The sequence below is a fragment of the Aquarana catesbeiana genome, linkage group LG07, assembly GCF_042186555.1.
Source record: "Aquarana catesbeiana isolate 2022-GZ linkage group LG07, ASM4218655v1, whole genome shotgun sequence".
Lineage (NCBI taxonomy): Eukaryota > Metazoa > Chordata > Amphibia > Anura > Ranidae > Aquarana > Aquarana catesbeiana.
The window spans coordinates 322,594,527-322,612,472 of record NC_133330.1 but is presented as its reverse complement, the minus strand read 5'-3'; the positions used below and the strand labels follow the sequence as shown (position 1 = coordinate 322,612,472).

Genomic DNA, 17,946 nt, shown 5'->3' with positions numbered 1-17,946 from the left:
GAAATTCTCATGAATGATATTCCTTATAAACATGGGTTCATGCCCAAATTGGTATACGTGAAAAGAATAAATATATAACACAAATAGTGAAAAATAAAAAATAAATAGTTCAAAAAATGTGTCCCATATAACAATGTGTTAATTCCAGAGGAAATCCAAAAAAACTGTGTTGCAGGGTTCGGGAATACTTGATCCACCTTTCGTGTAGCCCACCACCAAATGATAGAAATGAAGGCTTACCGAAAAGCCTGCGACCGCCCTTACTCAGGGGGGTCAAAACAGGCTTAGTTGTGGAAATATCCAGAGATGATGAAGCCTCCGAGTTCTCTCTCACCTCATCAGATAGGCAGCCCACAGCAACGGGGACCGCGATGTGGAAGTATACTCATAAGGATTCCTTCAATATTTCATCTCAGACAAGGTCAGGTGCAAATAAGCCACAGCTCCCAAAAAAATAAAATAGGACTTTCCTTTTCAATCTGCAGCGCTGTAATTTTCTGAAAATGCAATGCAATATGGCTCCTGTCACAGAATAGCTTGTTTGGGCCAAGCCAATTTCCTTTACCAAGTGATGCAGCCATGGTCAGTGCTCTATCATACTGTGGTAGCATCCGCTACATACAGTATACAATGCTGTGTACATGCAGCAGTACGGGGACTTCCTGTCTGCTGCTGGAGAAAAAAAAAAAAAAATCAAAGTCAGGCTGAGATCTCCTAAGTCAGTAAAAGCCTTGTATTTTTATCAAGGAATACAAGGATTCCTCTGACTGGCTACAGGGGAGATGGTGTCGTCATTCACCCACGTCTCCAAACACAGCCAAAGGATTTGTTGCATTCATACAAGTCTTTCTCCGAATGGCAGAGCAGCACTCAGCCCGACACAATTTTATTCCTGCAGCAAAGTATGCTTGTTTGACAACTTCCTTCATTAATTCATGCCATTGCCTAGAATGTTTTCTAGCAAAATCTCTTCCGATTGTCCTTCATCAAATTCCAGTTCCTGACTATAGGAGTTAAACCTACAAGTCTATAGGTACTTGTACAATTGTCTGAAAGGTCTATGTAACATCTTTATGTGCCCAACCTTGTGGGAACAGGCTGGTGGAGACCCTTTTCTGTTCCAGCATGACTGGCCCCGTGCACATACCCAGCTCCATAGAGGTTTTCTGATGGTCACACGTCCACAAATTCCAGCGATATCCAAATTGTGGCTGTTCCAAGCTTCACTAGAAGTATCCCATATGGCAGTTTAAGCAGAGTTTAAAGACTGTGGACATTAATGCAAGTACACAATCTTAAGCAGTAAATAACCTTAAAAAAAAAAAAAAAAAAAAAGAGTCCTGACCTCTCTAGCTGCTTGTACTGTGAAGTAATCAATTCTCAAAAGACCACCACTAAAGACTCTAAAAGTTGGGTTTTGGCCCATTTCTAACAGCTTAGACACTTCTTCTGTCTTTACATTGGAAGGCTGGCAGGGTGCCACATTTCTGCCGCTGAAGAAAGTAATACAAAAAAAAAAATAGCTGAGATTTCAGCGCCTTGGTTGTGATATCGGAAGATGAATTTCTCCACAATATCTATAGCTACAAAATGGTGAATGGGGGCTGGTTTTAAAGTACTTTACTGCTTGTGCAGAATACGGGAAATAAAGTGCATAGTCAGGGCTGATCTCCAGAGAAGAAAAACCCTTCCTGCACTGCTAGGGCTAAACGCTGGTTTATACCTAGTGTAACAGTAAAAGGACTTTTACATACCATACAAGCATAAGCTGGCGCCATGACCTCTGCCCCAACTTTTACATTTCAGGGGGAATTGTTGCCTGGGATGACAGCACTCTCCTGTGCTCCTCCTCCCTTCTCCAAGCACAGACTAGGTGGAAATTGGAAAGTTTCGCTTCATGCCCTTATCCTCCATTTTTGGACACTTTGAGGGGTGGGTTGGAGCGGGTACTTGGTTTATTCTGCAGCAACCCACTGGAAGTTCTCCATCAGCAACCCCCCCCCCCTCCCCCAACCTACTGGAACACAGGACAGCCAGCTGCCCAGAGTAATCATGCTGGCGGGAAGACACGGCTTGGGTAAGCATGGCATTGGACCTCTAGACAGGCAAGTGCCCTTTTATTAAAAAAGTCATCAGTATTTGTAGCTGCTAACTGCGAGGGACTGCCTTAACTCTTTGCTATGAAGACTGGAAGTTCAGGGAAGCAGCACTGACACAGCAGGAGTCAGCAGCATTGAAACTGCAAGTGCCGGGATAAAAGTTTGAACAAATAGTTTAATGCTTTGGCTAAAAACCAAGGGTTTAATACTACTTTAAGCCTTAATGTTAGGGTCCCGGAAAAGGCTGGAGCTTTAGGATTCGTCTTCTAGTAGAACTTCATTTTTGATTTTCAGGTATAATAAGCACCATAAAAAACAGCAGCAAAATATACATATCAGTAATAAAAATGTGCTCATTGTCCGAGACAATATTGTCTTCAGCAATACAGGAAGCCTACAGAGACAGCATATAAGACATGAAGTGGAACAAAAATGACAGATCTTGCACCAAAAGTAACCAACATCTAACTGTTCAGTGCCCAGCATTTTTTTTTTAAACATACAGCGATGAGAACAAACGGCTTTCTCACCAGAGATCTGGTGCCCATGGCGTCATGCAGTCGTGGCAGGTCCACGTTCTGGCTCATCCGGGAGATCATCCTCATCAGAAGCTGGAGCTTCCTGCGGTTTGGAGGTGGGAGCAGCAGGCAGCACACCTGCAGGGCGTCTATAGCCACTCTCTCCAGGTGAGGCTGCAGCAAGCCTGAGAAAAAACAGATCATAGAGAGATCAGTGACCGGCTAACGCAAGAGTTGGAAACCCACAACCATTTTGGGATAGTGCCAGACACTAGCTGCTCACCCAGACAAGACATCATTGGAGAAACCACTGAACCTAAAATACCACATAAGGTTACCACACAGGGAATCTGGGACTGTGACCCTCAAAAACAAATGCAGCCACCACATCTATGGATTAGTAAACTGCAACAGATTACATTTTTGTTCCTGGGTTAGATACACATACAAGTCTAACTGAACGCTTTATATTCATTAGGGTCAGGGTGCAGACACAATCTAATGCTGATGTTTTATTTAAAACACGCAGCACAATGGAAAGTCGGACCTCTCCTTTCACAGGAACGCAGTGAACCCAGTCTCCAGTGGTCTGGAAAACCATCTGGGCCACGGCTTCGATCAACAGAGTTGGACTGCTGGAGAAGTCTCCCTCTCAATGCACTGCTCCCGTCAACAGGGCTGGATCTCCCACCTTCCCTGGCACACTACTCCAATTAAAAGGGTTAGACCAGTGGAGACCTGCCTCTCCCAGCACATTCCTCCAATAAACATGTTTGGCCTTCTGGAGACACCCCCCCCCCCACCCCTTCCGCAGCACACTGCTCCAACCAACAGGGATGGAATGCTGGATATTTCCCCCCTTCGCTGGCTTCAATCAACAGGGTTCGACCACTGGAGACCTTCCTTGGCACCCTGCTAAAACCATCAGGGTTGGGCCGCTGGAGACCCCCCCTCTTCTCTGGTACACTGCTCCAATAAACAGGGTCAGACCACTGGAGACCTCCCACCTTCCTTGGCACACTGCTCCAATCAGCATGGTTGGATCGCTGGAAACCTCCCCCTTCCCTGGCACACCACTCCAATCAGAGTTAGACTGCTGGAGACCTCCCCCCCCCCCTGCTCCAATCAACAGGTATGCTGGAGATCTCTCCCCCCCCCCCCCCCTTCCCTGGCAATCTTCAATAAAACAGGGTTAGACCACTGGAGACCTCCCCCTCCCAGCACACTGCTCAAACCAACAGGATTGGATCGCTGGAGATCTCCCCACCTTCCTTGGCACACTACTCCAATCAACAGGATTAGACCAATGGAGACCCGCCTCTCCCAGCACACTGCTCCTCCAATAAACAGGGTTAGCATGCTGGAGACAACCCCCCCCCTTTCCGCAGCACACTGCTTCAATCAACAGGATTGGATGGCTGGGGACCCCCCCCTTTCTCTGGCACATTGCTCCAATCAACAGGGCTGAACCGCTGGAAACCTCCCCCTTTCCCAGGCATACCGCTCCAAATCAACAGGGTTAGACTGTTGGTGACCTCCCCCTCCCAGCACACTGCTCCAGTCAACAGAATTGGATCGCTGGAGACCTCCTCCCTTCCGCGGCACACTACTCCAACAGGGTTAGACTGCTAGAGACCCCCCCTTCACTGGCACACTGCTCCAATCAGCATGGTTGGACCGCTGGAAACCTCCCCCTTCCCTGGCACACCACTCCAATCAACAGAGTTGGACTGCTGGAGAACATTTCCCCCCCCCCTCCCCCCTCTCTCAAGGCACACTTCTCCAATATACAGAGTTGGACTGCTGGAGATCGGGGCCATTGTGTCCTATGTCAAAGCAGCATGTAAATCAGCATCCGATTGCCGTTTCGGGGTTTTTTCCCACTATAACTATATATACAGCCAGCCTTCATTACAGTAATGTAGAGGGCTCCACGGGGCTTTAACAGACTAGCAGAAAGAGAAGCTTCTACTTAACATTCATTAGTCATTCCCTTCAGTTACGTTCAGCTCCAACGTGCCAATGACAGGCATTTTTTTTGGAAGTCAAAATGATTATGTACAGCTGTCAGCGATACGCCTACGTAGATAAAATATTACCGTATCCCGTTGGGAATATCTGACACAGCCTGTGGAAGCAAAAGAGAGCAAGATAGGGGCTGACTACTCATTCCCAAATTTTCTTAGCCATTGCCATGACTAACAATATAACCTGTCAAATAATTCGAGAAAGATGCCTGCTGGCACCCACAGGGGACAGACTACTCAAATGTACAGCTCGCTCCTCCGCTCACAGAAACCCAAAGATTCCAAAACTTTAACAATTCGAAGTGTTGGAAGAAAGAACCGAAGATTTTAGGTTCAGTGGTCTCCACAAAAAAAGATAAAAACATATAAAAATGACACAAAAATTTTCTCATTGCATCATTAAACAAGTGTATAATTTGTCTTGTTTAATGGTACATATCCTGTAAAAAGATAGGTAAAAACTGGAGTCTCTATATTGATTGCAGTTTGATCCGTTTGTGAAAAGCTACAAAATGACACGTAAGTAGGGGAAAGAAAAACATGACAAGGCATAAAAAAAAAAAAAAAATCAATCACATCAAATTAAAAAAAAAAAACATTTAAAGTGTAACTTCATTTTCTTTAGAAAGCAGCCACAGTCCGAGTAGAAAAGCCTGTCTCCTGCCAGCATGTTGTAGAGAAGGACCCTTACTCTGTGTGGAAACAGTGGTCTCTCTGCAGAGGTTCAATACACCACGTGCTTTTATTATTATTATTAATATTAAGTTTTGTAATGGTTTTGCACAGAGCAGCCCAGATCCTTTCCTTCTGCGCCCCTATCTCCTCCTCTTCAGTGAATGTTTCCTACGGGGACACTCATGTGGCCTGGCTCCCAAACCTCCTTGTCTGCATCAATTGAGGAAGATCGGGCCGAGCCCCGCTCCTGGTCACAGCATTTGATTGACAGCGGGAGCCAATGGATCCCGCTGCTGTCAACCAAGGAGAGGTGGGACAAATCCGGAAGAGCTGCTGCTCTCATGCACAGCGCTGGATCGTGAATGGGCTCAGGTAAGTATAAAGGGGGGCTGGAGGATTCTGTTACACAGAAGGATTTTTACCATAAAATGCATTAAAGGGGTTGTAAAGGTAAAAGTTTTTTCACCCTAATGCATTCTATGCATTAAGGTGAAAAAACTTCTGACAATACCGCCGCCCCCAGCCTCCCAGTTTTACTTACCTGACCCCTCGAAAGTCCCGCGCTCGCTCCCGACATCGATTTCGCTGCTCAGCCTAGCCGCTGATTGGCTACAGTGGATGGGTTGAAAGCAGCACAGCCATTGGCTCGCGCTGCTGTCAATCACATCCAATGACGCGGCAAGCCGGGGGGCGGGGCCGAGTGATACAGTGAGCGGCTATAGCCGCCGGCTGTATCACGGGAGCGCGCCCGCAAGAACTAACCACCATGCGAGGGAGCTCGCATTAAAGTGGTGAGTCCTTGCGGGGAGGAGCTGAAACAGCCGCCGAGGGACCCCAGAAGAGCAGGTAAAGGTAAATGTAAGTAAAAGGTAAGTATAACATGTTTGTTATAAAAAAAAAAAAAAAAAAAAAAAAAATTACCTTTACAACCCCTTTAAGGAAAACAAAAAAAAAAAAACAAAAACAAAAAATTTATAAAATAGAACCACTTTAAAGCCTTCAAAGTTTTTTTTACCTCCCGTGTCCCCGACGGTGAGATTCTCACCTCTACTGGTCCTTTTTGACCACTTTCAGGCAAAAATTTAAAAAAGTAGAATTCCAGAATAAACCCAAGTTACTTTAAAAATGCTCTCTTTTAAAACCTGCGTTGACTAAAGCAGGGTATACACCAAGTTTTTTTCGTTTGGGTTGAAAGGGGGAGGGGGGGGGGCGGTGTAGACGGAGGAACGCCTATTGTATTCTGACGGAGAAGGGGAAATGCTTCCCCCTCCCTCCAGGTCAGATTACACAGATCAGCGCTGCGGCCATTGGCTGATTTTCCAGCATGACAGTTTGACAGAATTTGGTCATTAGACTGGCTTTCTGTTTAACAGTCAGTGGAACACATGTACCGAAATTCGGACAGTTTAACTTGTGTAAGCAAGATGTATATACTTCGCTATTTTCGGCCCAGCCCTTGTGTGGTCACAGGATCTCCTATGTCAGGCAGCACTGGCTGCATGGGAGAGGAGAGAGCATTCGTCAATGGCTGCAATGCATGGGAGTGGTGACCTCACTCAAACTCCTATGGCCTATCAGTTGTCTGTGCCCTCCCCTCTTCTCTGAAGCCTCCGTTGGCTGACACAGGAGATCACATGACCGGAGTGGAGCGGACTGAAAATAGGCAAGAGCATACTTTTTTTTTTTTTTTTAACACAGGTTAGCAAGCATAGGTGTTAGGATGGGGAGAGCGAATACATTTTAGGACTAGTTAGAATTACACTGGAATTCTAAGCATCATCCTACAACTTTGAGTTTTGAGGGACAATTTCTCACATTGGAAAAGAGATTCTCTCACAACTTGTTGATTCTACAGCACAGGAAGTGATGGAAAATCTCCACAAAAAAAACAAAAACAACACCACCACACACAATCTTTCACGAACATGAAAAATCAAAAGTGCTAATTTGAAAGGCTTATTTGCAAGTTATTGTCATAAAAAGTGTTTGAGGACCCGGGTCCTGCCCCAGGGAAATATTTTTTTTTAAAAACGGCAGTTTTTTCGGGAGCAGTGATTTTTTTTTTAATGCCTATAGTGAAACAATAAAAATGAAATATTCCTTTTAATATTGTGCCTGGGGGGGGGCTTGCCTATAGTATGCCTGTAAAGTGGCGCATTTTCCCCCGTGTTTAGAACAGTACCACAACAAAATGACATTTCTAAAGGAAAAATTGTCATTCAAAACTGATCACGGCTGTAATGAATTGTCAGGTCTCGAGGATGATTGATGAATGAATGATGATGAGGAGGGACCCCCCCCCCCTCCATTACCAGGCCCTTTGGGTCTGGTATGAATATTAAGGGGAACCCTGAATCAAAATTAAAAAAAAAAAAAAAATATATATATATATATATATATATATATATATATATATATATATATATATATATATATATATATATATATATATATATATATATATAAAAATTAAAAAATAAAGGCGTAGGGGTCCCCCCCAAAATCCATACCAGACCCTTATCCGAGCACGCAACCTGGCAGGCCGAAGGGAAAGGGGGGGGGGGGGGGGAGATGAGAGCACCCCCCCCTCCTGAACCATACCAGGCCACATGCCCTCAACATGGGGAGGGTGCTTTGGGGTAGCCCCCCAAAGCACCTTGTCCCCATGTTGATGGGGACAAGGGCCTCATCCCCACAACCCTTGCCCTGTGGTTGTGGGGGTCTGCAGGCAGGGGGCTTATCGGAATCTGAAAGCCCCCTTTAACAATTGGACCCCCAGATCCCGGCCTCCCCCCTGTGTTGGTAACATACCCCTACCATTTCACAAAAAAAGTGTCAAAATGGTACAAAAGACAAGACACAGCTTGGGGACAAGTCCTCTATTAAAAAATAAAAATGTCCTACAAATGTCCAGGGACTTCCCCATGGCGTCAGAAGGGGGGCCACCCAGTGACGTAAATGGGCGACACTGCCCCCCTCTGACGCCATGGGGAAGTTATATAAGAGCTGTCACAGCGAAGACGCATCAGACGGCGGGAGCCTCCCATGGTGGGTCGGTCGTGGCTATTTTTTTTTTTCTTTTTTGGTTCGTCGGGCGGCGTGAACTTACTTCGTGGGACATTTTAATTTTTTTTTTTTTTTTTTTAATAAAGGACTTGTCCCCAAGCTGTATCTTGTCTTTTGTACCATTTTGACACTTTTTTTTGTGAAATGGTAGGGGGTACATTGGGGGGGGGGGGAGGGGGGGGACACGGACCCCTACGCCATTTCATTTTCTTTTTATTTGGCGCAGGGTTCCCCTTAATTTCCATAGCAGACCCAAGGGCCTGGTATGGATTTTAGGGGGACCCCCCACAAAATTTTTTTTTTTTTTTTTTATCTTAATTTGGGGGTTCCCCCTTAATATTCATACCAGACCCGAAGGGCCTGGTAATGGACGGGGGGGATCCCATGCTCTTTTTTTCAATTATCTGTATCTATATTGCCGAGACCCGACAATTCATTACAGCCGCGATCAGTTTTAACAGCGGTCATGCTACACTGTAGATAAACACATTTTTTATCATTTTCTTCACACAAATAGAGCTTTCTTTTGGTGGTATTTAATCACTGCTGTTTTTTTTATTTTATTTTTTTTTATTGTAAAAAAGACCAAAAATTTTGAAAAAAAAAAAAAATGTTTTTCACTTTTTTTCTGTCAGTAAATTTTGTAACCAAGTAATTTTTCGCCTTCACTGATGTGCGCTGATGAGGCGGCACTGATAGGCTGAACTGGTGGGCACTGATTAGGTGGCACTGATGAGGAGGCACTAATATGCCGCACTTATGGGCACTGATAGGCGGCACTGGTGGGCGGTACTGATGGGCATTGACTGACAGCAGTGATGGGCATTGATGGGCAGCACTGACTGGCATTGCTAATGGGCACTGATTGGTGGCACTTGTGGGTACTGATCGCTGACATTGGTGGGCACTGTATGGTGACACTATTTTTCACTATTGTAATCAGGGCACTGATTACATTCCTAAATGTCCCTGTGTGAAGATGCCGCTGATCGGCTCTCCTCGCCACACACTGTCAGTGTGAGGCGAGGAGCACGGATTACCGGCACTTCCTGGTTTACATCTGAGAGCGGCCGTTCTGGGACGCCGTCATATAAGCCACTTTTTTCATGTTAGTGTCCCATAGACTTTAAACGGTGTTCTGGCGACTTTTGAATTTGCCCCGAGCACCGCATATATTGTTCGGTGTTCACAGACCATCCCAACAACCAAAGTTCGGTCCGAACTGATGCTCGGGCCAAACCGTTCGCCCATCCCTACTGGCTACTCTTATCCTACTGGCTAAAAACATTTTTCTAGAGCATTTACTGAAATGTGTAAGGAAACAGTTAGGCGATTTCCAGGATCCACCACAATCTGAGAGGTTAGTTTTGCATGGACTAACTTTTGCCTTCTCAGATAAGCAATGCAGACACAAGCAAAGCATGCAAAATATATATATTAAGTAAAATAAATAGACAACAGACAAGATGAAGACGAGACGAGATTATGGTGGGTTAAATGGAAGCATATCATGCAGTGTGGTCATGCAACACGTAGGGGAGCATGCAGTGTGACATGCAAAGCATTGGGGTTCTCATGCCATGAGTTGGGGTTCTCATGCCACAAGAGTGTTAATCTTACTTGGCGTGCCAGTGCAGGGCTGAGAAGCGTGCAGTAGAGGAGAGCTGGAGGTTAGAGGGGAACTGGAGAGCTCCATAGTGCTCTGACACAAGCGCTTGGTCACAGTGATATCCAGATCAGCCATTTCCATCATTTCAATAGAACTCAACCGCTTCTGTAGCCGATTTTGTGCAGACTGGTTGGGTTTGACGGTAATCTCAGCCACGGGAGCATTTATACTAGAGCAAGAACCGAGGCAATCACCTAGACTCTGCGATCTAGGCAGTCTCCTGGAATCGGGGATAGGATCACATCGGTCCACAGCAGGCCAAAGTTGCAGAGTTTGTGCTTGACCGCCAGAAGACAAAGGAAAAGCCTTTCCTCCTAAAAGTGCAGAATGGTCCTCTGATGGCAGATTTGGGGAGCAAGGTTTTGAACTTGAAGAGTCTGCATCGTTACTGGAATATGACACATCAGTGATGCCCTCTAAGGAGCAGCTGCGCACCCGCACTTTGTAGGGCCCGCTGCCACCCCTTCCAGAAATGGTGAGATTCTGGCAGCTGCCACCGATGACCCTGCTGCCACCCCTGGATTGTCCATCTACGGTGCCGTACAGTGGGGCCCGTTGCGAGTTGCTGAGAGCAAAGTCCCGTTGCTGTCGGCCGATCTCACCAAAGGTGTCGACGTCATCTTGCTCCTCTTCGTTGGGAACTTTGCGCAGCAAGCTAAGGAGGAGGCATTCCGTGGACTTAAAGTTGGTGTCCCCCGACTGCAGAGGCTTAGATTGCTGCGGTCTAGAAGCTCCCTTCTTTGGTTTACGTTTCGTGCTGCGCCTGCGGGGTACTGTAATATAGCCACATACGACTATCAAGGAATGAAATACATGTTAAATATACCAGTGGAAGGAATGGGAGGAGGACAAATAAAGCAGCCAAGTAATTAGTAGACGACAGTGCCAAAACGGTTATTCATCACTGGGCAAACTATTAAAATAAGCAATACTATATTAAAATTAAAATTAAAAAAAAAACAAAAAAACTTAAAAGTGATTGTAAACCTCAGACATGGGATCTGAACAAAGCATATCTATACCAGGGATATGCAATTAGTGGGCCTCCAGCTGTTGCAAAACTACAAGTCCCATCATGCCTCTGCCTCTGGGTGTCATGCTGGTGGGTGTCAGAGTCTTGCTATGCCTCATGGGACTTGTAGTTCTGCAACAGCTGGAGCTCCGCTAAATTGCATATCCCTGCTCTATACTATAGTGTGGACTTGCCTCTCTCCAAAGCACCAAGTGATATCTTTTGTCTGCTGCTTCATTCCTCTGCTATCTGCATGAACCATTTCAGAAAAGTTTTCCTGACACCAAGAGAAAAATGGTGACAGGGGAGGGATCTCCAGCAGATTGGCAGAATCAGCTCTGTTCCTGTGTGAAGGGGGTGTGTCTCTACCTTCCAATCAGCTTCCAGAACTCTTGTACAATGTGTAACTGTAGCCTGCCCCCCCCCCCCCCCCTTGCTTTATGAGTCTGTGAAAAATCCTTTTGATCTGAGTTTTACAAGGATGTAAATGGCTGCAAACAAACAGCTACAACTTATATACACTTCCATATACCCAGTGACGTGACTGGCACCAGGTGATGCACAGATGAAAAATCCTTCTACATAAAATTGTACCCGTTTATCTGCAGTCTTTTCTCTACATCCAAAGTGCAAAATTTATAACGCTTGTCTGAGCTGTGAGAAAAAGGGGATGGAGAGCTGAAATTACACTCTGCAGAGGTCAGTGAGGAGAGCTCCGAGAGCTGATTGAAGTGGAGGGAAGGGAAGGGGACCCCCCCCCCCCCCCCAACACAGCAACAGAGCTGAGACTGCCAATCACAGGGTGTGTGTTGGAGCTCCCCCCCTTGCCTCTTTATGTCAGGAAAACTTGTCAAAAGTGACGATAAAGGAACGAAGCAGCAGACAGAAATGACACTTAGCGCTCTTAATGGAGACAAGTAAATACTATAGAGGGATATGCTTTGTTCGTATTTCATGTCTGAGGTTTACAACTACTTTTAAAGCCCAATGTAGTGTTCCAAATGGGGGAAAAAAAAAAAAACACAGGATGCAGTTGGACACTTGATGCCTACAAGCTCATGCATAAAAGCTGCCAATAAGCTTCATGGTGAACATGGGTTGTAATGCGTATGCTCACCATCTGCAGACAGCCTGGATGCATATTAGGGTCTACAGCAAAGCTACCACAAAACAGCTACACAGATGCATTACGTCAGGCCTGCAGACATTACAATGTAAATACATACCCAAAATATTCACAAAGAGCTCATAATACTCATAGGTGAGAAGGGGCCCTGGGAGATTCAGGAAATAGTCCGCAACCGTCCTAAAAACATCGCCTTCAAACCCGGGATAGGTAGGCTGACTCAGATCATTGTTTCTTGGCCCTGATGCCAAACAGAAATCAGCATTTTAAACAAGAAAACAGAAGAAGAATTTGATGAATTATGTGTTGTTCGTTCCTTCAACAGACTATTTAAAGAAACCAACATTAGCATTTTAGTAACAATGGAAAACCCCACAAGGCCTACAGTAGCAAACAGGCTGATATACAGTGCATCCGGAAAGTATTCACAGCGCTTCATTTTTTTTTTTCCACATTTTATGTTACAGCCTTATTCCAAAATATAATAAATTCATTATTTTTCTCAAAATTCTACAAACAACACCCCATAATGACAACATGAAAAGAAGTTTGTTTGAAATCTTTGCAAATTTATTAAAAATGGGAAAAAAAAAAAAAAAAAAAAAAAAAAGGAAAAATCCCATGTACAGAAGTATTCACAGCCTTTGCCATGACACTCAAAATTGAGCTCAGGTCCATCCTGTTTCCACTGATCATCCTTGAGATGTTTCTACATCTTGATTGGAGTCCACATGTGGTAAATTCAGTGGATTGGACATGATTTGGAAAGGCACACACCTGTCTATATAAGGTCCCACAGTTAACAGTGCATGTCAGAGCACAAAGCAAGCCATGAAGTCCAAGAAATTGTCTGTAGACCTCAGAGACATGATTGTATGGAGGCACAGATCTGGGGAAGGGTACAGAAAAATTTCTGCAGCATTGAAGGTCCCAATAAGCACAGTGGCCTCCACCATCTGTAAATGGAAAAAGTTTGGAACCACCAGGACTTTTTAGAGGGGGCCGTCTGGCCAAACTGAGCGATCGGGGTAGAAGGACCTTAGTCAGGGAGGTGACCAAGAACCCAATGGTCAGCCTGACAGAGCTCCAGCGTTTCTCTGTGGAGAGAGGAGAACCTTCCAGAAGAATAACCATCTCTGCAGCACTCCACCAATCAGGCCTGTATGGTAGAGTGGCCAGACAGAAGCTACTCCTCAGTAAAAAAGGCACACGAGAGCCCTCCTGGAGTTTGCCAAAAGGCACCTGAAGGACTCTCAGACCATGAGAAACAAAATTCTCTGGTCTGATGAAACAAAGATTGGACGCTTTGGCCTGAATGGCAAGTGTCATGTCTGGAGGAAACCAGGCACCGCTCATCACCTGGCCAATACCATCCCTACAGTGAAGCATGGTGGTGGCAGCATCATGCTGTGGGGATGTTTTTCAGTTGCAGGAACTGGGAGACTAGTCAGGATCGAGGGAAAGATGAATGCAGCAATGTACAGAGACATCCCTAATGAAAACCTGTTCCAGAGTGCTCAGACTGCTGCGAAGGTTCATTTTCCAACAGGACAACGACCCTAAGTACGTAGCCAAGATAACAAAAAGGAGTGGCTATGGGACAACTCTGAATGTCCTTCAGTGGCCCAGCCAGAGCCCAGACTTGAACATCTCTGGAGAGATCTGAAAATGGCTGTGCACCGACACTCCTCGTCCAACCTGATGGAGCTTGAGAGGTCCTGCCAAGGAAAATGGTAGAAACTGCCCAAAAATCAAATTGGAAAAATTCTGTGAGCCACAATGATCTTATGCCTTACTTGTGCTACCTCCAGCTGCATGCGCTAATCACGCTTCATATATCGTGCATAGGATAAATTTACAAGTTATGCGCTGCGCTTGGGTGACCCCAAAAACAAAAATAACCAACTCTGTGCTTACTAGTGCGATAATATTAAATACAAATAATATGAATGTTGAATAAATAAACAAGGTGTGAAAAAACAAGTGCTTGTTACACCATAAATTAGTGCCTAATAGTGCTTGTTACACCATACATAGTGTCTTAATCAACATAAAAAGTGTGGACATTATTTGCACACACTATTTAGAGTGCCAAAGAGAACTTTTTTTCATTATTTATAAATTTTTTTCATTTAAAATATCAGGAAACTTTATATTGAGCGCTAAGCACTTTTTATGTTGATTAAGACACTATGTAAGGTGTAACAAGCACTTGTTTTTTCACACCTTGTTTATTTATTCAACATTCATATTATTTGTATTTAATATTAATTGCACTAGTAAGCACAGAGTTGGTTATTATTAATTTTGTTTTTGGGGTCACCCAAGCGCAGCGCATAACTTGTAAATTGAAACTGCCCAAAAATTAGTTGTGCCAAACTTGTAGGATCATACTCAAAAAGACTCGAGACTAACTGGCGCCAAAAGGTGCTTCTACAAAGTTTTGAGCAAAGGCTGTGAATACTTAAGTACATGGGATTTTTTTTTCCTTTTTTTTTTTTTATTTTTTTATTAATAAGTCTGTAAAGATTTCAAACAAACTTCTTTCATGTTGTCATTATGGGGTATTGTTTGTAGAATTTTGGAGGAAAATAATGAATGGATTCCATTTTGAAATAAGACTAACATAACAAAATGTGGAAAAAAGTGAAGCGCTGTGAATACTTCCCAGATGCACTGAAGAATATGTGTTCACATTCAGGTCTTTAATCACCAGAAGAAGGTCTTACCCACTCTACGACCAGGGCATTTTTTTGCTTTTAAGCACCACTGGGATTTTTTTTATTATGTAAATGAAAAAAAAGAGACTGAAGATTTTGAATAATAATAATAATAAATATATATATATATATATATATATATATATATATATATATCACACAAAACTTTCCAGGCCAAATTATATTCTGCTTCATATCTTTGGAAAACAAAAATACCAATAAGTGTACACGGCACTTCGCTTCAACATAAGCAGTTATTTCGGATGTGACCTGTTCACATTGAGCGAGCGTCAAGTGATATACTTACAATTTGCCAGACATTTCATAGCAGACAAGACCCAGTGAGGAAGATCATCTAAATAACAGAAAGATAATCAACATCATAAGTAAAGCATAAGTCACATGTGAACCAGGCCGTGTCCTCCAAAGAGATTACAATCCAATACCCTGGGTACGGTAAGGCATACAGCACAATTTTGGTGCAAGTCAATAAGTCCTAAATGTTTATGAATTGTGGGAGGAAGCTGGTACATTCAAAGCAAAAATAAAAGATAGCGAGAACATACAACTGCCACATGGAAAGTGCACTACAAGAAGGTTGACCACTAAGCCACTGTTCTGCTTCACATACATTGGATCCAAAGTGGTTGTCGTGGGGGGGCACTTTTTTTTTTTTTTTGTTGTGTTCTTTATTTTTTAAATCACTGTTATTGGCATCACAAGGAATGTAAACATCCTTGTGACAGCTACTCTTTATGGAGGGATCTGAGGTAAACAAGACCCCAAATCCCTCCTCTGCACTTAAAACATTAGAACAAACCAAAAAAAGAAAAAACAAAAAAAAAAAAAAAAAAAAACACCACAACAACCACCAAGATTGGCTTTTTTGAATTCTTTTGATTTTTAATGAGATCCAGGTACACCAGTGGGACAGGAGAGCCCGAGCTAGCTGCAGAAGGGGGACCCTCCCGCTGCTTGTAATGGCAATCGAGCCGCTAGTTAGGCCTCATCCTGGTACAACCACTTAAAAGGCCAATGATGTACCAGTTACGTGACTGGTAGGCAAGTGGTTAAAGTTCCTGAGACGGGGGGGGGGGGGGGGGGGGTCAGTATCCAGTAGGACATACAAGAAAAGCATAACACTTCACCTACTTAAAAAGGATGAGTTCACCTTCAGGAGCAGGTGAATGTTACCTCCATAATTTAGAGTGCAACATGCTCCTGTGCGTCTCCTGCCACTAGCACTCCCCTCTCTGACAGTGGGGGGGGGGGGGGGGAGATCTTCTCCTAGCATCCACTGTCACAATTTAAAAACAGCGCTGCCGTGGGGCTCCGCCCACACAGCCATGTCATTCATTCAGTAAATGAATAAACATGGGCACTTTTTTGACTTGTCTATTCCATTGTTTAACTTCCTGCCATTCAGTAACTGCGGAGGTAGAAGCAGACAGCTTACTGAGAGTCTGCAGGATCCTGACTCTGCTGATCGCGGCTGCAATGCTTTCCCCCCCCCAAGGAAAGATACGGAATGCATATCTGAAGCACAAATGTATTCTTAAATGCCAAGTTAGAAATAGCTGATAATATACAGTAGATGTACGATTGCCACAGGGGCGTAGCTACAGGGGTTGCAGAAGTTGCCATTGAGACCCGGCCCCATTCTCCAGGGAGCCTGTGCAACTCCCCTCTACACTTGGACAGGAGGGACAGCAAATAGAGGGAACTGATGCCCTCCATGTTCCACCTGCAGCTGCCAAATGCCCACTTTTCCTCCTCTCCCTCCTGCAAGCAATAAGCAGCGGCATGAGGAACATGGAGGCCATCAGGTCCTCTACATGCTGTTCCTCCTGTGCAGGTTCCTTCTGCTGCCCGCAGGCCCCTCTGCTCTCCTGGCCTCCCTGTGCTCTTCCCCAGCAACTTCTGTGCTCTCCTGCCCCCCCCCTTTGCTGTTCTCCAGTCCCTGTACTCTGTCAACCCCCGCCCCCCTTCGCTCTTCTCTGGTACTGTCTCCTGCCCCCCTCCACCCCTGCAGCGCTGCCAGGTTCCCCCTCCCCTCTCCCGCCGACTGCTGCGGGGGATGCGTCACGATGGAGAGCAGGGAAGGGGCCGGTAAATATGCCATTTACTGACCCTTCCTTGCATGAAATGACAGTCAGTGATCGGTACCAATCCTTCATTACTGAAGTGTAGTAAACTGTTTACTATGCTTCAGTTTATGGACGGACAGGAATCTCTGTACAATTTTTTTTCCTGTCCATTCATTCTGTGCAGATGAGGCTACAGAGATGGAGATAGAGGGGACAGCCCTCTGTCTCAAAGATGAATCACCAGAGGTTTGTTTAGACCCCTGATATCTCACCAAAGCCCCCCAGCTGGGCTCCTAAAGAATTGTAAAAAAATAAAAATTAATATCTGACACCAGTGGCAAAACTACTAGGATCGCAAAGGACGCACTTATGACCGGGCCCTGGCATTCCGCCACTGGGCTCAGAGGGCGGGCCCTTCATGGTTTCTTGCACCAGGGCCCTCAAAGTTCTAGTTATGCCTCTGGATTGTCATATATAAACAACTCGCTAAATGTAAGACCTTGATCAATGTTATGTTGTGAATCTGAATGATTGCAACTCTAAAAAGGAAGGACCGACCTGTCTTATCTTGTAGAAAGACCACTCCGTGTTTGCTGGTGTGCGTCATATTGTACATGATGTGAGCCGGATTTATCTGGGCCGGATTTAACACTTCATCCAGTGATGGCAAGGCCAGGATTTTCTGCAGACTAGTTAGATTAGACAAGAGAAAAATCAGAGAAGTACAATACACAGAAGTCACAACAGTAAGGCAGGCCATTAGGCGGAGCCAATTTCTTTCCTGCAACCATGGGTTGCAGGAAAGAAGTTTGCACGATTCCCCCATCAACACAGACAGTGCTGACAAGGGAATCCCTCCTGCAGAGCAATTGTCTGCTCCCAGCGGGGGAAGTCGTCCCTGCCAGGAGAAGACAGCGATTATAGCTAGCTGCTATAGCAGCCGCTAG

General features: G+C 44.9%; 1 protein-coding gene across 1 annotated transcript in view; it reads right to left on the bottom strand.

The window, feature by feature from the left end:
* Positions 1-17,946, bottom strand: part of DEPDC1 (DEP domain containing 1) — a 49,813-nt gene that overhangs the window by 12,717 nt on the left and 19,150 nt on the right. Inside the window, exons 5-8 of the mRNA XM_073593762.1 lie at positions 17,558-17,688; positions 15,220-15,267; positions 12,293-12,433; positions 2,630-2,802 (exon numbers count right to left, since the gene is read on the bottom strand). Coding sequence (XP_073449863.1) covers positions 2,630-2,802; positions 12,293-12,433; positions 15,220-15,267; positions 17,558-17,688 — 493 coding nt within the window. The remainder of the gene's footprint in view (positions 1-2,629; positions 2,803-12,292; positions 12,434-15,219; positions 15,268-17,557; positions 17,689-17,946) is intronic.